Below are 24,332 nucleotides of genomic sequence, written 5' to 3'. Positions count from 1 at the left end.
ATACAAATAGCATCAACCTCATGTAGCTCTAAGAAAGTGAAAGATCTGTATGACACAAAATTCAAGTTTCTGAAGAGAGAAATTGAGGAAGTTATCAAAAGATGAAAACATCTCCCTTGTTTGCAGATCCGTAGAATTAACATAGTGCAAATGGCCATCTAACCAAAATCAATGTCCAGATTCATTACAATCTCCAACAAAATTCAAACACAATTCTTCACAAATTTTGAGACAATTAACTTCAAATGGACACTTCTGATTCTTATGAAGTGTCCATACTATCTTCCTTTAATACCACATTTCAATAATGATAAATAATGATAAATTTTACTCTCAAGATTTTAACCAAGCATAATCTTCACACACACACACACACACACACACACACGAATATATAAAGGCATTCTTGAATGTATCCTGTTTATGTGTAATAAGATTCATTCACACACTAAGAACAAATCTGGCCAGTGTATTTAATTAATTACATTGTACAACATTATGTAGCTCAAAGAATGCTAAACACTGTAAATTGGAAAAGAATACTGATATAAAGTTGAACAGAAAGTTAATATTATCTATTATACATTAAAATATCAATTCAATGTTATTAATGCAGTAAAATTAACACCCTGGTTATCAATCATATTTTAAGAAATATAGAAATATTATGTAATCCACTGTCTTGGAGTTTTACTGCTGTACAAAACCACCATGAAAAAGGCAAACTATATAAGGACAACCTTTAAATTGGACTGGCTTACCAATTCAGAGATTCTGTCAATTATCATCATGGTAGGGGCATAACATCATCCAGTCAAGCATGATTCAGAGGAGCTGAGAATTCTCCATCTTCTTCTGAAGGCTGCTAATAAAAGACAGGTTGGTTTCTTGGCACATAAGATAAGGGTCTTAAAACCCATGCCCACACTGACACAACTCCTTCAACAATACATACCCCCAAATAGTTAGAACTCCCTGGGCCACATGTATTCAAACTAGGACTTTCCACTCCCTTGGCTCCATTTGCATGTTTAAACACTTGAATTTATGAAGTCAATATCTAGGCATAACATTTTGAAAAATTACATTTTGTCCAAACTACAACATTCACATATTTTATAACATTTTGAACATTAATAAAAATTCAAGTTCAAAATCTCTTCTGAGATTAATTCAAACTCTTAAGCAAGACACAAACCAGTTGGGCAAATTCCAACCCTGGATATCCATGTCTGACATCAAGGAGATATTCAGATCTCCACTAATTTTTCACCTTTGTTGACTGTAACAAACTTCTTTCTCCTGGGCTTGTTTCAATCCCTGTTAGCAGCTTTCCACAGCAGATATCTCATGGGTCTGGAATCATGAACATTTTGGGGTTTCCAAGTCTACTTCAACATTATTGCTTCTTCTTTCAACATCCCTGATGTTGAAAAGACATGATCTTCTAGGCTCCTCCAAAGGGCTTGCAATATATCTCTAGCTCTGCTCTCTACAGCTCTCTAGTCCTTGGATGATTCCACTCTATTCATGCTCATGTTTTTGGTGATCATCTGATGCTATTGACATCTCCAATACACTGGGTCTTGCAGTTCAGCTGGGCTTTACTAGTAGCCTCTCATAGGCTTTCTTCATGTTGCCAAGACTCAACTTCCTTGTATCCCCTCTAGTCCTAGGACATGAACTGCAACTGAAGCTTTACAATCTCCAATGCCATCTCAAGATTTCTCACAGTACCAAGCCTCAGTTACTCTCCATGAGCCTATCATAATTTGAAATCCAGTAACACCTGGGTAACTTTAACACCAAGTCAAGAGGCAGATCAAGGTAAAACCATGGCCCTCTCAGGAACACATCTTTTTTACTCTCAGAAATGAGTTTGCAGATGATTTTCCCTCAGTGATGCTGCTCAATTCTTAATTATTGCTAATTTCCTAGGTCTAGCTAACCAGCATCAATTGTTCTGTTAGTCCCTAATTCTTATTTAATAACAAGCCAGAGCCACATGGCCAGTGCTTCTAAGCTTGTTCTATTACCAGCTTTTGTTTTAAAATTCTCTAACTGCATAAGCTTGGCTCTCCTTCGACTTGTTCTTTAAATTGGCTTTGAACTCAAATATCTGTATGGCTCTGTCCCCACAATACTTAGATATAATGCATGTACTATATCACATCTGGATTTAAGCTTTTCCATACTTTGAACTTGCTCTGTCACAAGCTGGCCTTAAACTCAAGGATCTGCTTTGCAGGAAAAAAAGTATGGTCCAATATCTGCTCAGGCTATGTCCACTGGGTGATGTGAGATTCCTGAAATTTGACTGTCTATATCTCCGTAGAACTGCTGGGCAGATGTCACTCTGGGGGTGAGGGAGGTCACTGTCTGGGTCCCCTCTAACCAGATGTATTCGGGCTCCAATTATTGGCCACCAAAGATGCCTTATGTTACCATAGAAGAGCAGGTTCTAGAGGCTCTGGGTAAAAGGAGGCCAGAGATGACAGGTTCTCATTGTTAGTCATACCTCATACTGCTCTATGTCATGGATGGACTGAGAACGGACTGGGAATTTGTGGGCAGACTCTGACCCAGGGCCGAAGAAAAGGGCAGGAGAAGATCTCTTGCTGCATTCCCACATGGAAGAGAATCTTTGTTTGGTAAGTGGGCAGGTTTCTTAAGATTACTTTGCTGGCAGCCTTGGCTAAAGTGCAGGCTTTCTGGTGGAAAGTTAGACATACAGGTCTTTAGGGGAAAATATACTCCCTTGCTCCTGCACAGTAGATCTCAACAAGAAGAGGTGGTCCATGGTTTTCGGGTGTAAATTTTAGAAAGGCAGAAAGAGAAAGAGAGTAGGGAAATACAGGCCAGACATGGTGGCCATGTGAAGACATGTGGGAAGGGAAGGCAGAGAGAGGGGGAGCAAGAGAGCATGAAAATAAGAGGTAAGAGAGTAAGGAGTGGGCAAGCAACTCTTTTATAGTGAGCTGCACTATCTTGGCAGTTGCTAGGTATCTCTAGGGTACATGGTTGTTGCCATGTAAGGGTGGAGTGAAGACAGTATACCAGGATCTTGGGGCATTGCCTACATGACTGATGGACATGTACCTCTCTGCAGGGGTCTGTGGGAGGCATAGCTCTGAGAGGATGCAGGGACCCAGGAGGCATGGCTGAACACTTAACTTTCATAGGCTTACTGGAGTTCCAGACCTGTGCTCAACCAGGTAGCCAACTGTCTGTGCACAGGGCATAGCCCCATACTGCTTGTCTTTGTCTTCTGGGATTAAAGGAATGTAAGACCATGCATTTGTCCAAGCTTCTCATGATCATTATTATCCATCATCTAGGTCAAAAGACTGTGTCTTCCAACCTGAAAATATGGATCACACATTTGTCATCAATTTCTAGACAACATTCCTTATTAAAACTCCAAATTATTCCCTTTGCAAATGAAAATACAAAAAATAGTTTGGTTGGGTGAGATCTTGCACAGAGATCACCACTCTCTTTACTATATTTTCTCCTTGAAATTAGCATCCAGCTTCATTTTGTCTCCTGGTAGCCATCTCTTCTTACTTGAACCATATATTTTCTATTTTTCCATTTTAAACTTGCTATGCTTATATGAGAATATTCTTCATGAGACTTAATCAGAGATCAAAGTCTCTGTTCAGCTTTATGGGATTTACTTTGTTAATTCTGTCAGTTAATATATATATCTTTATCTTACTCTCAGGTAGGCTCTTTAGAAAGGGGTCAAAGATAGCCACCTCCTTCAACAAAATATAACAAGAGCAGACCTATATAGAAATTCTTCTCTTCTGAAACATCTAGAACCAGTCTTCCACAGTTCAAATCACCCTTAGCAGCAAAGGTTTCCATACTCATTCAAGGGTGTCCCATTAAGCTTAAATTAAAGAATGCTACTCTTTAGCAATTCAAAATCTCAAAACTCACATTTTCCCAACCAAAGCCATCATCAGATCTATCAAAAAATATCTCACTAAAGGTACTAACTTGTGTGTTAGTTACGGTTTTATGCTGTGAACAATCACTTTGACAAAGTCAACTTCATATATATATATATATATATATATATATATATATATATGAACAATATTACATTGTTACTGCCTTACAGTTTCAGAAGTTCAGTTAATTTTCCTCAAGTATAGAGAATGACAGCATCCATGCAGGCATGGAACAAGAGGAGCTGAGGGTTCTATATTATCAGGTGAAATCTTCTAGGAAAAGAATCACTTCTAGGTTTCTAGGATGAGGGTTTAAAAGCCAACTTCCATAGTGACATACATCTTTCAACAAGGCCACAATTCAAAAGAGTGCCATTATCTGAATCAAGTATATTCAAATTGTCATACAATGATTATGTATCTTATAAATTTTGGAGCATCTATTTTATGTTAATCATAATATTTATGAAAATATTAATAGGTTCTGGAGCATAATAATATTTTTTTTCAAAAATCCCTCACTTTTTCTAAAATTATTCATAATACCTGAAAATATGTGCTTCATTCAGATTTTATGAAAATATATTTTTGAATGATTTTAAGCACTATACAATGTAATAAGTTATATTCCATTATCTCTAGCAGAGAATGAACAGAATTTCAAAACATAAGGAATCTTAAACAGGAAAGTAAATTTAGTGTTCATGTATAAGAAAACCTAACCTGAAAATTTTTGCAAAACTTTTTCTTCTAATCTAGATTTTCCATGTGTAAGTTAAGAAGGATTTGTGAATTATGAGTACTATCAAGGCAACAGTAGGTTTTTGCAATGTAATTTAGTATTATAGTTACTATCAAAAGAGTTACAGCAATGTCAATAAAGGCAGAAAAATATTGTGTATAAAGAGAATAAAGGCATATGTATTCAAATTTAATTGTTAGTCAAGAATATTTTTAAGGAATTTATTGAAAGTTGTTGACTAGCTGAAAAGCTACAGTACTTTTCATTAAAAAGGGAGGGCTTGAAAGTCTACCTATTTTCCCATTTAAGCCATTCCCAGTTATACATACAGTGGCTCTACTGAATGAACAAAGTGGCAATAAATATGTAAAAGTTAGAAATAGAGAGAAGGAGTTGTAAGGAAAAAACTGAGGGAAAGGAAGGTGCAAGATAGTTGTATTTATAAAAGATTTCATAAAATCCTATATGTGAAGATAAATGTGGAAAGAAATATGGAAGGAACAAAGTTCACTTTATCAGTCAAGAATTCTACATACTATTATATGTATTACTTTGGCCCCGAGAAAACAAAAGATAGTGATTTCTTGCCAGGTCTAGTAGTTAGAAATGTCTCATAATAAAAGGAATTACTATGGAACGGATTCCTGTTTTTATGATAACCTATATTTCTGACCAGATGTTTACCAGTGTGTGAAGTGTCCAGAAGGTCAATATGCAAATACAGAGAGGAAAGACTGCTTCCAAAAATCTGTGACTTTTCTTGCCTATGAAGACCCTTTGGGGATGACTCTAGCCAGCATCGCTTTGTGCTTATCTGCACTCACAGTCTTTGTTATTGGCATCTTTGTGAAATACAGAGATACCCCTATTGTAAAGGCAAATAATCAAGCTCTCAGTTACATTTTGCTCATCACACTCACCTTCTGTTTCTTATGTTCTTTGAACTACATTGGTCAGCCAAGCACAGCTACCTGCATCCTTCAGGAGACTACCTTTGCAGTTACTTTCACTATGGCTCTTGCTACTGTGTTGGCCAAAGCTATTACTGTGGTCCTTGCCTTTAAGATCAGTTTTCCAGGGAAAATAGTAAGGTGGCTAATGTTATCAAGAGGTCCAAACTACATCATTCCTATTTGCACCCTGATCCAGCTTCTTATTTGTGGAATATGGATGACAACTTCTCCACCATTCATTGACCAAGATGCTCATACTGAACATGGACACATCATCATTTTATGCAAAAAGGGCTCAGCTGTTGCCTTCCACTCTGTCCTGGGATACCTCTGTTTCTTGGCTCTTGGGAGTTTTACCATGGCCTTCCTGTCTAGAAATTTGCCTGATACATTCAATGAATCCAAATTTCTGTCATTCAGTATGCTGGTGTTCTTCTGTGTCTGGGTCACTTTTCTTCCTGTCTTCCACAGCACTAAAGGGAAGATCATGGTGGCTATGGAAGTATTCTCAATCTTGGCTTCCACCACAGCACTCCTTGCCTTCATATTTGGACCCAAGTGTTACATTATCTTGTTGAGACCAGAGGAGAATTCATTTACTCATATCCAGAAGAAAACACACTCAAGAAGGAAGAATTTTCCTAAAATATAGTTCAAGAAGATAAATGTAGCTTTTATGTTAACAACTTCATAAAATGTATAATTTATATATCATTCTAAAATATAGTATACAATCATAATATGAATGCAATTTTATCAGGTTTTATTCCTTTATTCAACTATATTATAGTGTTATAGCATGAGAGACATTTATTTAGCATATTTGACAACTACATTTGCTCTGGTGATTCAAGTGCTCTGAGTCTAAGGCCTAATGATAATTCCTGTATCATGGCAAATGTTTCAGTCTTTTCTGGATAGAAATTCTTTTTTTTTATGTATTGTTGTAATTGTTTAAACTTCATGAGTATTCTTCCTTCTGCCTGAAATAACAAAATATTTAATTTGGAAAGTCCATTGGGATATAATTTTTAATGTACATAAATTAATCATACTAAAAACACAGTTGCCATATAATTTGTGTTTAAATTATTATATATTCAATGAACCATATTTGAAAATGAACAAAATAATATATGTAAAGTTCTCTTGGCATTTAGTTAATTTATAATTTTCTCTTTGGATTTATATTTTTATATTGAAACTACCACCTCTCATAAATTAATTGAAAATTTTTATAATTTTATAGCAGTCTAGATCCAGACATTATGTTTTGCATACTAACTTCATTGAGAGTTCATTTAGAAATGTTGTTTACTACAAGAAGTAAAATTTGAGTCCACCAGAGCAATCTACTTAGCACTGATATTCATAGTTTGACAAAATTTCTGACATTTCCAGCTGTTTCTAAGTTAGGCAGATACTTTCACATGCAAATAAATTTAAAGATTTATACATATATTTTGTAGTATTTCCATTTTTGGTGAATCAACTCATTTGAGAATTGCTGATGTCACAACTTTTTCATTTTGAATTTTTGTAATGTTCTCTGATATAAAATGTTCATTTGGTTTTTATTAATTTATTATTATCTTACCTAATTTTCTCTAAATTGCTATAAAATACTCAATCAAAATCCAAAATCATATATAGCCTTCTATTTTGTTACTACGCATTCCTACATGATTCATCATAATTTTGTAAAAATAATAGACATGCTTAAAGTAAGCTTTTCTTTCTGTCATCCTTGTTATATGAAAGAAAACAAATATAAGATGGTTAGAACAATAGCATAAGAATTTGTTTATTATTATGACTCTTAGTCATAGACTATATTTTCTCTTATCACTATATCCTTGGCTATAAACTTTTAAGATTTTCTTGGTAACTTACCTATTTGTCTGATGACTAGAGGGAATCTATATCTTCACTGGAAGTCTATAAAAGTCTAACCAGTGACAGAAATGCCAGGAGCCTTGGAGGGGAAGATACACCTCCCACATTACTAAAATAACATTGGCACACCCATATCTAAAGGGAACAGTAAATCAAAAATCCAGCACAGCTTTCTGACAAAGATCCAATAAAGGAGACGTCCTTGTTAAGATAATGGTCAACAGTTTTTCAGTTGTATTCTAGATCTGCACATGTTGCAGGCTTGAGGGAAGCTTAATTATTTGTAAAACTTGGGGATATTAGATAGGTGGAAGATCATTTAAGAATCATTTATGCCACCTTTCATGTGTACTATCCCAAGCTTGCCCAGGTATTTACAAAGTATACTATATATCCTGCATTTAGGAAGATGTCCTTATCTTGGTGTACTTGAAGATTCCCTAGCATTGTGCAGTTTATGACACATATAAATATGTCACAGATTTCCCTATGATGATATGGTTTCAAGATATTCTTGGAAGATCTGCTTTTTGACTAACAATTTAAGAAAGTAATCAAAACAAAGCAAATTTTGAAAAAGTCAGCAAGATTCAAAGGGATAGAGAAGTTAAACCAAAATCAAATCACAAGCCTCTAATTACAGTGCATTCAGGCAATTACTTGGCATATGAGATTGCTAGTCTCATCTATGGTAAGCCTCTTCAGAAAAAAAAAATTCACCAACAAATTTAAAATGGATAACATTTATATTCTCTTGCACAGGGCTTATACTGAGAGAAAAACAATGGTCTGAGAGAATGATAAACATAAATAAATAAATAAATAAATAAATAAATAAATTAATTAATTAATTAATTAATTAATTAATTTTAAAAAAGCACCAAGTTATCAGGACCTCTGTTTCTTGGAGAAGTTAGCTTACAAAGGGCCACTGTGACGTTTACTGACCAAGAAACAGTATAAGACCAATATTAGACAAATGAAATTTTACCAAGATATGAAAAATAAATATTGTATTGTGACAGAAATTGAAAAATAATGACAGTAGCATTGGCCTGAAGGTTTTTCTTGGACCCAAATGACAATTGGTAATTTGGATATCCAAAATGCATAATACACCCATTGGGACATGCAAGCTTCACACTCTAGTTTGGAGATTTTAATTATGTCTAGTGCCCTAGAAACCTAGAAAGCTGCCAGCCAGAGAACAGGCTGCAATACTTGGGAAAAGATGCTTCTAGAACCTTTAAAAATATATATTTATGAATTTACTACCTAAATGATGAACCCCTGTTGTTCTCACTTCACAAATATTTTCACCCGATTCCTCCTTCCCTTTACCTCTCACACAATGTTCATTCCCCCCCCCCCAGTAATACCCCTTTCCATGGGCATAATGTCTTTACAATTATTGGGTTCTCCTCTCTCATTCTCACAAGGTAGTCCAGTTATATTTGTGTCTGGGGCCTCTGACCAGGCAGTGCTGGATCCTATCTTTAAGCACTTATTTGTATCAGTAATAGTGTCAGGCATTTGGTGCCTTCTCATGGAATGCATTCCAAGTTGGGCCTTCCCTGATCAAACTTTCTTCACTCTGTGCACAAATTTTTCCCTACCCAGGAGTGGGATGTTATTCCTTTATAAAGAATGCCTCCATACTCTTAAATGTTGAAATATGTGTTTGTTGAGGAAAAATAATTATAAAAGATAATTCTGTTCTATCATGGCTTATCAATGATGACTAAATGTATGACTCCAGACTTCATTGTAAATGATAACTGTATTCAACCACGGTTTATAAATAATGACTATACTTATATACTTATGACCAAAACAAAATCAGAACACATGTGTTAGTAAAAAAAAGTATAAAATCTAAGTTTTGGGAAAAAATGAGTCAATGCTGGGTGGACCCTCACAGAGCACAATATACTCCTGTGTGCAGTCTAACAAAGTATACTTAGTAGATTCAGAGATTAGTGCTTACTCATAGGATGTTGCTCAATTAGAACTGGTTATTAGATTGTTATTCCCTTAATCTCTGCTCCATTCTCCATGTATGCATTACTTTTTATTTATGTTTTTAATTTATTTTTTATTAGGTATTTTCCTCGTTTACATTTTCAATGCTATCCCAAAAGTCCCCCATACCCACCCCCCAAATCCTCTACCCACCCACTCCCCCTTTTTGGCCCTGGGGTTCCCCTGTACTGGAGCATATAAAGTTTGTAAGGCCAATGGGCCTCTCTTTCCAGTGATGGCCGACTAGGCCATCTTTTGATACATATGCAGCTAGAGACAAGAGCTCCGGGGTACTGGTTAGTTCATATTGTTATTCCACCTATAGGGTTGCAGTTCCCTTTAGCTCCTTGGGTAATTTCTCTAGCTCCTACATTGGGGGCCGTATGATCCATCCAATAGCTGACTGTGATCATCCACTTCTGTGTTTGCTAGGCCCCAGCATAGTCTCACAAGAGACAGCTATATCTGGGATCTTTCAGCAAAATCTTGCTAGTGTATGCAATGGTGTCAGCGTTTGGAAGCTGATTATGGGATGGATCCCTGCATATGTCAATCACTAGATGGTCCATCCTTTCGTCACAACTCCAATCTTTGTTTCTGTAACTCCTTCCATGGGTGTTTTGTTCTCATTTCTAAGAAGGGGCAAAGTGTCCACACTTTGGTCTTCGTTCTTCTTGAATTTCATGCGTTTAGCAAATTGTATCTTATATCTTGGGTATCCTAAGTTTCTGGGCTAATATCCACTTATCAGTGAGTACATATTGTGCAAGTTCCTTTCTGATTGGGTTACTCACACAGGATGATGCCCTCCAGGACCATCCATTTGCCTAGGAATTTCATAAATTCTTTTTTTAATAGCTGAGTAGTATTCCATTGTGTAAATGTACCACATTTTCTGAATCTATTCCTCTGTTGAGGGGCATCTGGGTTCTTTCCAGCTTCTGGCTATTATAAATAAGGCTGCTATGAACATAGTGGAGCATGTGTCCTTCTTACCGGTTGGGACATCTTCTGGATATATGCCCAGGAGAGGTATTGCGGGATCCTCCGGTAGTACTATGTCCAATTTTCTGAGGAACCGCAAGACTGATTTCCAGAGTGGTTGTACAAGCTTTCAATCCCACCAACAAAGGAGGAGTGTTCCTCTTTCTCCACATCCTCGACAGCATCTGCTGTCACCTGAATTTTTGATCTTTGCCATTATGACTGGAGTGAAGTGGAATCTTAGGGTTGTTTTGATTTGCATTTCCCTGATGATTAAGTATGTTGAACATTTTTTCAGGTTCTTCTCAGCCAGTCGGTATTCCTCAGGTGAGAATTCTTTGTTCAGCTCTGAGCCCCATTTTTTTAATGGGGTTATTTGATTTTCTGGAGTCTGCCTTCTTGAGTTCTTTATATATATTGGATATTACTCCCCTATCCGATTTGGGATAGGTAAAGATCCTTTCCCAATCTGTTGGTGGCTTTTTTGTCTTATTGACGGTGTCTTTTGCCTTGTAGAAGCTTTGCAATTTTATGAGGTCCCATTTATCGATTCTCTATCTTACAGCACAAGCCATTTCTGTTCTATTCAGGAATTTTTCCCCTGCACCCATATCTTCGAGGCTTTTCCCTACTTTCTCCTCTATAAGTTTCAGTGTCTCTGGTTTTATGTGGAGTTCCTTAATCCGATTAGATTTGACCTTAGTACAAGGAGATAGGAATGGATCAATTCGCATTTTTCTACATGATAATCGCCAGTTTTGCCAGCACCATTTGTTGAAAATGCTGTCTTTTTTCCACTGGATGATTTTAGCTCCCTTGTCAAAGATCAAGTGACCATAGGTGTGTGGGTTCATCTCTGGGTCTTCAATTTTGTTCCATTGGTCTACTTGTCTGTCACTATACCAATACCATGCAGTTTTGTTTTTTTTTTCACAATTGCTCTGTAGTACAGCTTTAGGTCAGGCATGGTGATTCCACCAGAGGTTCTTTTATCCTTGAGAAGAGTTTTTGCTATCCTAGGTTTTTTGTTATTCCAGATGAATCTGCTGATTGCCCTTTCTAATTCGTTGAAGAATTGAGTTGGAATTTTGATGTGAGATTGCATTGAATCTGTAGATTGCTTTTGGCAAGATAGCCATTTTTACAATGTTGATCCTGCCATTCCATGATCATGGGAAATCTTCCCATCTTCTGAGATCTTCTATAATTTCTTTCTTCAGAGACTTGAAGTTCTTATCATACAGATCTTTAACTTCCTTAGTTAGAGTCACACCAAGGTATTTTATATTATTTGTGACTATTGAGAATGGTGTTGTTTCCCTAATTTCTTTCTCGGCCTGTTTATCCTTTGTGTAGAGAAAGGCCATTGACTTGTTTGAGTTAATTTTATATCCAGCTACTTCACCGAAGCTGTTTATCAGGCTTAGGAGTTCTCTGGTGGAGTTTTTAGGGTCACTTATATATACTATCATATCATCTGTAAAAAGTGATATTTTGACTTCTTCCTTTCCAATTTGTATCTCCTTGATCTCCTTTTGTTGTCTTATTGCTCTGGCTAGGACTTCAAGTACAATGTTGAACAGGTAGGGTGAGAGTGGACAGCCTTGTCTAGTCCCTGATTTTAGTGGGATTGCTTCCAGCTTCTCACCATTTACTTTGATGTTGGCTACTGGTTTGCTGTAGATTGCTTTTATCATGTTTAGGTATGGGCCTTGAATTCCTGATCTTTCCAAGACTTTTATCATGAATGGGTGTTGGATTTTGTCAAAGGCTTTCTCAGCATCTAACGAGATGATCATATGCTTTTTGTCTTTGAGTTTGTTTATATACTGGATTACGTTGATGGATTTCCATATATTGAACCATCCCTGCATCCCTGGGATGAAACCTACTTGGTCAGGAAGAAAGCTTGTTTTGATGTGTTCTTGGATTCGGTTAGCAAGAACTTTATTGAGGATTTTTGCATCGATATTCATAAGGGAAATTGTTCTGAAGTTCTCTATCTTTGTTGGGTCTTTTTGTGGTTTAGGTATCAGAGTAATTATGGCTTCGTAGAATGTGTTGGGTAGAGTACCTTCCATTTCTATATTGTGGAATAGTTTGTGAAGAACTGGAATTAGGTCTTCTTTGAAGGTCTGATAGAACTCTGCACTAAACCCATCTGTTCCGGGGCTTTTTTTGGTTGGGAGACTATTAATGTCTGCTTCTATTTCTTTAGGGGATATAGGACTGTTTAGATCATTAACCTGATCTTGATTTAGCTTTGGTACCTGGTATCTGTCTAGAAATTTGTCCATTTCATCCAGGTTTTCGTGTTTTGTTGACTATAGCCTTTTGTAGAAGGATCTGATGGTGTTTTGAATTTCTTCAGGATCTGTTGTTGTTTCCCTTTTCATTTCTGATTTTGTTAATTAGGATGCTTTCCCTGTGCCCTCTAGTGAGTCTGGCTAAGGGTTTATCTATCTTGTTGATTTTCTCAAAGAACCAGCTCCTTGACTGGTTGATTCTTTGAATAGTTCTTCTTGCTTCCACTTGGTTGATTTCAGCTCTGAGTTTGATTATTTCCTGCCTTCTACTCCTCTTGGGTGAATTTGCTTCCTTTTGTTCTAGAGCTTTTAGGTGTGTTGTCAAGCTGCTAATGTGTACTCTCTCTAGTTTCTTTTTGGAGGCACTCAGAGCTATGAGTTTTCCTCTTAGAAATGCTTTCATTGTGTCCCATAAGTTTGGGTATGTTGTGGCTTCATTTTCATTAAACTCCAAAAAGTCCTTAATTTATTTCTTCATTCCTTCCTTGACCAAGTTATCATTGAGAAGAGTGTTTTTCAGTTTCCACGTGAATGTTGGCTTTCTATTAGTTATTTTGTTATTGAAGATCAGCCTTAGTCCATGGTGATCTGATAGGATGCATGGGACAATTTCAATATTTTTGTATATATTGAGGCTTGTTTTGTGACCAATTATGTGGTTAAGTTTGGAGAAGGTACCGTGAGGTGCTGAGAAGAAGAAGTTATATCCTTTTGTTTTAGGATAAAATGTTCGGTAGATATCTGTTAAGTCCATTTGTTTCATCACTTGTGTTATTTTCACTGTGTCCCTGTTTAGTTTCTGTTTCCATGATCTGTCCATTGGTGAAAGTGATCTGTTGAAGTCTCCCACTATTATTGTGTGAGGTGCAATGTGTGCTTTGAGCTTTACTAAAGTTTCTAACAGAGTATACCTAGTAGATTCAAAGATTATTGCTTACTCATAGGATGTTGCTCAATTAGAACTGGTTATTGGATTGTTATTCCCTTAATCTCTGCTCCATTCTTCATGTCTTCATTTCTTTTTAAAAGTACATAGTTTGGGTTGAAAGTACTTAGGATCCTGACTGATAACAAGTGGTGGCCTCTTCAGGTTCCATTTCCCCAGTAGAGTGAGTCACATATAAGGTAAGCCCATTTATTCCTTTTATAAAATTAATTAATTAATTTATTTATTTATTTATTAATCAATTAATTTATTTATATTTACTAGGTATTTTCTTCATTTACATTTCCAATGCTATCCTAAAAGTCCCCCATACCCTCCACTCCCCATGTACTCTTACTTTTTGGCCCAAGTTAGAGAAAGTACCCAAGGAGCTAAAGGGGTGTTCAACCCTATAGGTGGAACAACAATATAAGCCCATTGATTCTTGAGGGCTTCTGTTATTCCAGATTTGTTATCCCATTTATCTTCCTGGAGATGTCCCCCTCCATCCTATCAGTTGCATATTTCATGGCCATCTAGCCATCTCACCTATCCTTCCACATACTTTACACTTAAAAATCTATCCCTTCCCCATGACCACTATATTGTGCTCTGAATATTTAGCCCTAGCAGATGACTCACACAGATACAGTTATGTGCAGCCATACAGTGGATGGAAATAGGGAACTAAATGAATAATAGGAAGAATGATTGCATGCCCCAATGGGATAGAAACTCCACATTAAAACCAATGGAGTGAACTAACCTGGTCTCATGGGGCTGTCAGAGAATGAACCACCAAGCAAAAAGAATACAGGGCCTTAAACTAGGCCTCCCTGTACATATGCAGCAGATGTGCAGATTTGTATTCATGTGTGTCCAGAAAAATTGGATCAAAATCTGTTGCCTATATGTGGAATAAGTTCTTCTAAGTGGGCTACCTTATCCTGCCTTGTAGAGGCTTGAAGTGCTATGGTGGGAGTACAAACAGGTTGCCCACACCTGTGCAGAGGAGAATGGGAGTGTGAGTGGGATTGTGGGAGAGGGTGATATGGAGGGGGTACCAGTATCTAAAGTTAATAATTAAAAATAAAATCATGATAAATAAGAATAATTATAAAACAAAACATAAAAGTAATCAATCTCTACCTTCACAGTGTCATATAACTAAATTTAGAGTTATCAGAAATATGACTACTTCTCCAGTAGTAGTCATACTACTACACCCCACGGATTGATGGATCCATTGCACTGGAATGAGAGAGACTCAGCGATCATTGATCAGCCCTTGTACATCGCTGAGGTTTCCTCATTGCATGCAGTAGTGTGATCATGATTTCCCCACTAATTCATTTCCTTAAAACTTGGCTGGCCTCTTTTGTAGAGTTCGCCCTAGGTCTTTTATCAGTTACTTTCACGCAGTGCTGCAGTATCCATAACCTCTCTTTTGCCGAACAAGACTCATTATTAGGAACTTCTCTGGATCTGCCTCACCAGGCACAGGGACAAAGGTTGGTAGATGTACCACTAAGGCTAAGAATTTGGTTCCATTCCAGCATTGCATCAAAAGACAAGTGACATTGGTACAATCTAACCATTCTGTATTATTTTGAAATTCAGCCAATATAAAGAAAAATGGAGGATTAACCCAAACTTCTACTGGAGAAGTAGTCATATTTCTGATAACTCTATTAGATGTCACATTATCTAATGAGCAGAGGTATTGGAAAGTGTGGCAGAAACATTCAATATCTCATAAAAGGTTCCAGTCAGCAATGCTAAGGCTGACAAACTGGTACTAGCACCTGCCTCATTACTTAAAATTCATTGGTAATATGGCCAAATATTTTCTTTTCCTGTAGCATCTCCTTTATGATTCATTACAGCAAAATCTAATGGAGGTGACAAAACAAAACCCTTTGCTATTTCTTTCCGAGAAAAAATTTTTGATGGACAAGGTGAAAAAACTATAGGAAATGTGAGGACTGGATGACACCAAGGCATGCTGCGTATAGCAGTAGCATTGCCAACAGGCCATCGTGATCTATTGGGAATAGTCACATTTCCCTTTATCATAATAATGGTGATGTTTATAGGTGAAGTTACAATATTTCCAACATCACCTGAGCCTGATTGCGCTTCTTGAACAAGTTGCTTTAAAACATTAAATAACACTCCAGAGCTCACTTTATTTTGGCTAATGGGATCTGCCCAATTAGATATAATCTTTTTCTTTAAAAACATACAGGGTGTAAAAGGTTTATCCACATTATGGATAAAGCATAGTGTATAATTTAAATGAAAACTTGTGCTATTATACACCCATGGCTCTTGAGGAGTTTGTTGTGCACAAGGCACATCCAAAAAACATTCAGTTGCAAAAAACAAAGGCAAGGTAGAGGAATTGGAATGTACAGGTAAGGGTACTGGCCAAGATCTCACTACGGCCTACAAAGGTATATTTATCCCTGTCTCAATCATCAGGAGTAAGAATAACAGGATCATCCTGGGATTCATCTTGATCTTTCACGGTCCTTGTCAGTCACGTTGGAACCGAAAGTGGATTATCTTCACCCTGTGGAAAAACACAAATAGCTCCCTGGGATCTGATTAATATGGGATCCGGGCCATACCATTTATTATCAAGGACATTTTTCCATTTGACCATTTCATTGGGCGGTTGAGGCCATTGTCCATGTCTTTCAACTGGTGATCTTCCAGCATCATCCAATTTCAAGAAATTAAGAGTAAAAATTGTAAGAGATAGAGCCATCTTTTGGCGTCATAGCCTCTATTCCCCCTTTTTTGTTTTTGCAAATACTGTTTCAAAGTACAATGGGCTCTTTCAATGATGCCTTGGCCCTGTGGATTATAGAGCAACCCAGTAATATGTTTCACTTGCATTTGTTTGCAAAATTGACTAAATTTAGAAGAAGTATATGTAGGACCATTATCTGTCTTTAGCAGCAGGGGCTTGCCCCATGCAGCCCAAGCCTCTAAGCAGTGGGATATGACATGGACTGCCTTTGCCCCTGTTAATAGAGAGCCATGTAGGACACCAGAACTGGTATGGATGGACACATGTACATATTGTAATTTACCAACAGCTGGGATATGCATGACGTCCATCTGCCAAATATCTAGGGTTCGCAATCTGCAAGGATTAATGCCCGCGGAAGGTGCATTAATAAATTCTACATATTTACCACACTGTAAGACAATATCTAGAGCTCCTGTTCATGTGAGCTTAAACTTCTTTCCCAATGTAGAAGCAGGGACATGATAAAGTTGATGAAAATTCTTAGCACCTTCTATAGAACTTTGTGATAGGAAAACCATGTCTCTGGTGGCTGAATCAGCAATTGCATTTCCCTTAACCACAGGTCCAGGTAATCAACTCAGAACGAAAAGCCAGTAGCTATCAACAAGGCAGAGGTGCCACTGCTAACCCTGTGGCCACAGCACCGTCACCACAGCTCTCAAGTGAGTTTGATTGCCTCATGAGTCAGGGATATTCCTACCAGGACATTCAGAGCTTTGGTCATTGCCCACAACAACATTGAGATGACTAAAAACATCCTCCGGGAATTTGTTTCTATTTCTTCTGCCCACGTAGCCACCTTAATGCACATCTCTCCCTGCCATGGCTTCAGAGGACCCATGAGCCAGGCTCTTACTCAAGTACCACCTAGGAAAGCAGTGGCTTCTTTTGGGACGTCACAGTAAGGTCCTGCCTTTCCTGTGGGTATCGACACCTATGATTCCAAGATTTCAAAACAGTGGAATGAAAATGGAGCAGCTAATGTATTTCATTATTTTATTGGTCTTAAGAGTGTTTTTGTAGTCCTGCAGTCTCCAGTAGAAGAGAGTAGGTTTTTATTAAATGGTAACCTACCCCAGAAACAGCACAGGAAGCAGTAGAAGTTCTGTGCTGTGGCCCAAATTAAGGACTTAAGACTTTCCTGTTAAGAGTGTGTGTCTCTGTGTCTGTGTGTCCTGTCATTATAAGATTATCCTGCTGTATGTGAATCCAGGCAGGGAGTTAGCACAAGAGCTTCAGGAAGGAATGGCTGAAGACTCCCATCTACTGTGGTATTGCACCTAGCCCTGCTGGATACTGCAACCTCAATCCTCCCCTTTGGCTTAGATTATCATGTACTTAGCTATGTTTTATATTGTTAGAATAACCAATGTCCTTTCCCTTGGATACTCCTTACTTCACCTCCTCATTGGTGTTCTATAGGTTTGCTGTGACCAGTCTTAGTGAAACCAAGCAGCTTATAGGATGGTATTTCTAATGTGTGATGGTGTTGATTTGTTTGGTAAATTAAGTGGGAAGGAAAGTACTGTTCTGTGGTTAATTGATGCTAACACCTAACACTGGTCACTCCAAAGTGCTGTTTCTATAGGAATTTTGAATTTGTTTTTGTTTTTGTTTTTCAAAGAAGTTTTAATTCTCCTAGTTACCTAATAACCGGTTTGAGATAGAGGCCTTCATATACATTCAGTGTCCTCCCCAGGACAGAGCCTGTGGGAGTCAGTTGCCTTGATGCCAGGTGTAGGTTTCTGATGTTGGTCATGAGTGTTTCTGCCTAAAAGGAACAGAACATTTGTTTCCAGGGTGGCTTTCCAGCCCAAAACCATAGAGCTTTTAGGAAGCATCAGTCATATATACTATTTAGATTTACAAAATAAACAGCTAGGACTTATCTGTTTAGTCATTCTTGCCAGTGGCTAACTTCAGCTTAGGAATTTCTCCCTTGAATAGGAGCCAGATAATGATGTATGTGCTCTAATATGTTGAATATAAAAGGGGTGCTCATGCATGAAAATACAATCTTGTATTTTCATCAAAATTTCAGATACTGGACTAGAATGCTTAAAATTTCCGGCAGACTCTAATGTTAATACAGCATTAACCACATAAACAGAATCAGAGAAAATATTTATGGGTATAAGGAATCTTTTAAAAACTTCTAAAACCACCAAACATTCTACCAATTGAGGGGCTCCTGGTGTAAATTGCAACTGTACAGCCTTTTCATTAATCACATAACTTCCAATTCCTGTTTTGGATCCATCTGTATAATTATCAATGGCTCCCTTTATAGGGGTATTAGCTGTTACCTTTGGAAATATCACTGGATGCAATAACACAAAATATAATAAAGGATGTTTAGAATAATGATTATCAATTAAACCAGAATAACTGAATCTAAGAATGGCCCATTCATCTATAGTAGCACATAATATTTGCATTTGTGCGGCAGTACATGGAATAATTATGCTATCAGGCATTTTTCCAAAGGAAGTAATTGAACTTTTTATACCTTTATGGGCCATATTTGCCACCATGGTGGGATAATGCTCTATAGTCTTATTAGGGGATATATGTGGATGTCTCCTTACTATAGGGCCATCTTGCCATAACACAGCAGTTGGCAAATTTATGGTTCTTAATATGCATAGGTACAAAGGTTCTTGCTAATTTATTCGATTTAACTGTGCTTTTTGGACACTGCTATTGCATATGACCTGTTTGTCCACAATTATAGCAGGTTATTCCTTTTGTTTGCGCCACAAAACTGCGGCAGCCAGCCCTGCATTTGAAAGGGGTCCTCCTATTTCTCTACAGGCTTTCATCCATGCCTGTAGTCCTTTCCCTTTCCAAGGTGTGATAGCATTTCTGCATTCTTTGGTAAATTGCTCATAAACTAATTGTTCAATTAATGGCATTGCGGCCTCAGAATCACCAAATATGCATCCTACTGCTTCCATAATATGAGCCACAAATTCAGAGAACAGCTCATTAACTCCCTGAATAACTTTTGTCAAATTACCAGATACCTCTCCTCCATCAGGCAATCCTTTCCAAGCTTTCACTGCTGCCTGATTGACCTTTTATAAACTTTGAATTTAAATTTTATTTAGAACAACATCTGGCTAGGTCTGTAACAAGGCTCTTGCAGCTAAAAGAAAGGGAGGGAGAGCTGAAGTTCCAGGTGTCCCTAGTCATGGTTTGCAAAACAAAAGAAGTGCCACACAAGCTGCACTGAGGCTGCTCCCCTCTGAGCTCAGCCTCAACCCAAATGCAAACTTTTCTCAATCTGAACACTCTGCCAGAGTCCTGGCCCAAAGATTATCCCTATTTTGAAGTATCCTTAAAGACCTGTTTTCTTGGGTTCGTTCATCTTGTTTAGAATGACTCCAACCCTGTGTTCCCAATTTTAAGTTAACTTTTTGTTACAAGCAATAGGCTGCCTGCCCCTTTAAGAGCTACATTTGCAATCGGCCCTCAGCAGGGTTTTTTTTCAGCTGTAATTGACTCCCAGCCACAGTATAGCTAACTTATCAGTTTCTACTGTGCAGACTGAGACTGCTTTTTTTTTTCTTTTTAGGATGTTTTTTTCTGTATATTTACAACTGTAATAAAGTTTAATTGATAAGGTAGGCACAATAAGAGGTAAAAATATAACTAATAACAAAATAAGTAATCATCATGTTATGATATAATCAATAATATGAATTATTTTGAATTCTTAATATTTTTTTAATATTTTTTATTATGTATTTTCCTCAATTACATTTCCAATGCTATCCCAAATGTCCCCCATACCCTCCCCCCTACTACTCTACCCACTCACTCCCATTTTTTGGCCCTGGCGTTCCCCTGTACTGGGGCATATAAAGTTTGCATGTTCAACGGGCCTCTCTTTCTAGTGATGGCCGACTAGGCCATCTTTTGATACATATGCAGCTAGAGTCAAGAGCTCTGGTGTACTGGTTAGTTCATAATGTTGTTGTACCTATAGGGATGCAGATCTCTTTAGCTCCTTGGATACTTTCTCTAGCTCCTCCACTGGGGGGCCTGTGATCTACCCAATAGGTGACTGTGAGCATCCACTTCTGTTTTTGCTAGGCCACAGCCTAGTCTCACAAGAGACAGCTATATCTGGGTCCTTTCAGCAAAATCTTGCTAGTGTATGCAATGGTGTCATCTTTTGGAGGCTAATTATGGGATGGATCCCTGGATATCGCAGTCTCTAGATGGTCCATCCTTTTGTCTCAGCTCCAAACTTTGTCTCTGTAACTCCTTCCATGGGTGATTGTTTCCAATTCTAAGAAGGGGCAAAGTGTCCACACTTTGGTCTTCGATCTTCTTCAGTTTCATGTGTTTTACAAATTAAGTTTCTGGGCTATTATCCACATATTAGTGAGTACATATCATTTGAGTTATTTTGTGATTGTGTTACCTCACTCAGGATGATGCCCTCCAGGTCCAACCATGTGCCTAGGAATTTCATAAATTCATTCTTTTTAATAGCTGAGTAGTACTCCATTGTGTAAATGTATCACATTTTCTGTATCCACTCCTCTGTTGAGGGGTGTCTGGTTTCTTTCCAGTTTCTGGCTATTATAAATAGGGCTGCTATGAACATAGTGGAGCATGTGTCCTTCTTACTGGTTGGGACATCTTCTGGATATATGCCCAGGAGAGGTATTGCGGGATCCTCCGGTAGTATTATGTACAATTTTCTGAGGAACCGCCAGACTGATTTCCATAGTGGTTGTACAAGCTTGCAATCCCACCAACAATGGAGGAGTGTTCCTCTTTCTCCACATCCTCGCCAGCATCTGCTGTCACCTGAATTTTTGATCTTAGCCATTCTGACTAGTGTGAGGTGGAATCTTAGTGTTGTTTTTATTTGCATTTCCCTGATGATCAAGATACAATTTGCAAAACACATGAAACTCAAGAAGAATGAAGAAGAAAGTGTGGACACTTTGCCGCTTCTTAGAATTGGGTACAACACATCCATGGAAGGAGTCACAGAGACAAAGTTTGGAGCTGAGACAAAAGGATGGACCATCTAGAGACTGCCATTCCCAGGGATCCATCACATAATCAGCCTCCACACACTGACACTATTGCATACACTAGCAAGATTTTGCTGAGAGGACCCTGATATAACTGTCTTTTGTGAGGCTATGCAGGGGCCTAGCAAACACAGAAGTGGATGCTCACAGTCAGCTACTGGATGGATCACAGTGCCCCCAATGGAGGAGCTAGACAAAGTACCCAAGGAGCTAAAGGGATCTGCAACCCTATAGGTGTATCTCTAGTTGCATATGTATCAGAAGATGGCCTAGTTGGCCATCAGTGGAAAGAGAGGCCCATTGGTCTTCTAAACTTTATATTTCTCAGTACAGGGGAACGCCAGTGCCAAGAAGTGGGAGCGGGGGTGGGAGGGTTAGGGGAGTGAGGTGTGGAATGGGGGACTTTTGGGATAGCATTGGAAATGTAAATGAAGAAAATACCTAAAAGAAAGAAAAAAAGAAAGAAAGAAAAATAGTTGATCAATTTGCATTCTTCTACATGATAACTGCCAGTTGTAACAATTTCTTGAAAATGCTATCTTTTTCTTCCCTGGATCCTTTTATCTCCCTTGTAAAATAGTAAGTATCTATAGGTTTGTTGGTTCAATTCTGGGTCTTCAATTCTATTCCATTGATCTACCTGTCTTTTGCTGTCCCTGTACCATGCAGTTTTTATCATAATTGCTCTGTAGTACACCTTGAGGTCAGGCATGGTGTTTTCACCAGAGGTCCTTTTATTGTTGAGAAAAGTTTTTGCTATCCTATGTTTTTTGTTATTCCAGATTAATTCATAAATTGCCCTTTAAGACTCTGTGAAGAATTAAGTTGGAATTTGGATGGGGATTGCATTGAGTCTGGACATTTCTTTTGACAAGACAACCATTATTACAATATTAATCCTCCCAATCCATTAGCATGGAAGATCTTTTCATCTTCTGAGATTTTTTTTTCTTTATTCAAAGACTTGAAGTTCTTATCATACAGATCTTTCACTTCCTTAGTTAGAGTCATAACCAGGTATTTTATATTGTTTGTGACTATTGTGAAGGGTGTAATTTTTTTCTCAGCCTGTTTATCATTTGTGTAGAGAAAGGACACTGTTTTGTTTGAGTTAATTTTATATCCAGCTACTGCACTGAAGCTGTTTTTCAGTTTTAGGAGTTCTCTGGTAGAATATTTTTGGGGTCACTTATATATATTATATCATCTGCAAATAGTGATATTTTGACTTTTTCCTTTCCAATTTGTATCCCCTTGATCTCCTTTTGTTGTCTAATTGCTCTGGCTAGGACTTCAAATACTGTATTGAGTAGGTAGGGAGAAAGTGGGCATCCTTATCTATTCCCTGACTTTAGTGGGCTTGTTTCAATTTTCTCTTCATTTGGTTTGAAGGGACTACTTTTTGCTTTAGATTGCTTTTATTATGTTTAGTTATGGACATTGAATTCCTGATCTTTTGAATACTTTTATTATGAATGGGTGTTGAATTTTGTCAAATGTTTTCACAGCACCTAACAAGATCATCATGTGTTTTTTGTCTTTGAGTTTGATTATATAGTGTATTAAGTTGATTGATTTCCATATATTAAACAATCTCTTCATCCCTGGGATGAAGCCTACTTGATCATGATGGATAATCATTTAGATGTGTTCTTGCTTTTGGTTTGCAAGAATATTATTGATTATTTTTGCATCAATATTCATAAGGGAAACTGGTCTGAATTTTCTTTCTTTGTTGGGTCTTTGTGTGATTTAGATATCAGAGTAATTGTGACTTCAAAGCATAAACTGGGTAGAATAACTTCTGTTTCTATTTTGTCAAATTGTTTGAGGAGAATTTGAATTAGGTCTTCTTTGAAGGGCTGATTAAACTCTGCACTAAACCAATCTGGTCCTGGCCTTTTTTAGTTGGGAAACTATTAATGATTGTTTCTATTTCATTAGGAGATATGGGATGTTAAGATTGTTAATCTGATTCGAATTGACTTTGGTACCTGCTCTCTCTCTAGAAAAATTTCCACTTCATCTGGGTTTTCCGGTTTTGTTTAGTATAGCCTTTTGTAGTGAGATCTGATGATTTTTTGGATTTCCTCAGATTATGTTGTTATCTCTACCTTTTCATTCTAATTTTGCTAATTATGATACTGTCCCTGTGTCCTCTAGTTAGTCTGGCTAAGGGTTTATCTATCTTGTTGATTTTCTCAAAGAACCAGCCCCTAGTTTGGTTGATTCTTTGTATACTTTTTTGGTTTCTACTTGGTTGCTTTCACCCCTGAGTTTGATTATATCTGTCATCTACTCCTCTTGGGTGAATTTGCTTTCTTTTGTTCTTAAGCTTTTAGGTGTGGAATCAAGATGCTAGTGTGTGCACTCTCTTTTCTTTTTGGCGGTACTCAGAGCTATGAGTTTTCCTTTTTGGACTACTTTCATTGTGTCCCATAAGTTTGGTTATGTTGTGGCTTCATTTTCATTAAACTCTAGAAAGTCTTTAATTTCTTTTTTTTTTATTTCTTCCTTGACCAAGTTATCATCGAGTAGAATGTTATTCAGCTTCCATATCAACATTGGCTTTCTAATATTTATGTTATTATTGAAGATCAGTATTATTCAATAGTGATCTGATAGAATGCATGGGATAATTTCAATATTTTTGTATCTGTTGAG

The 24,332-nt window shown here is 37.4% G+C and overlaps 1 protein-coding gene across 2 annotated transcripts in view; it reads left to right on the top strand.

Annotated features, from left to right (window-relative positions):
- LOC110289072 (vomeronasal type-2 receptor 116-like) overlaps positions 1-7,504 on the top strand; it is a 35,291-nt gene extending 27,787 nt beyond the window's left edge. Inside the window, exon 6 of one of the 2 annotated variants that reach the window (XM_085832925.1) lies at positions 5,381-7,504. In XM_085832925.1, coding sequence (XP_085689051.1) covers positions 5,381-6,309 — 929 coding nt within the window. In that variant the 3' untranslated portion in view covers positions 6,310-7,504. The remainder of the gene's footprint in view (positions 1-5,380) is intronic. The other variant, XM_085832924.1, reaches the window with a different exon arrangement.
- The last annotated feature ends 16,828 nt before the right edge of the window (positions 7,505-24,332 follow it).

Source organism: Mus caroli, unplaced genomic scaffold (assembly GCF_978045245.1).
Source record: "Mus caroli unplaced genomic scaffold, Mus_caroli_1 scaffold_18, whole genome shotgun sequence".
In the NCBI taxonomy this organism is placed as follows: domain Eukaryota; kingdom Metazoa; phylum Chordata; class Mammalia; order Rodentia; family Muridae; genus Mus; species Mus caroli.
Note: the sequence above shows the minus strand (reverse complement) of the source record. Positions and strands in the feature narration are given on the sequence as shown.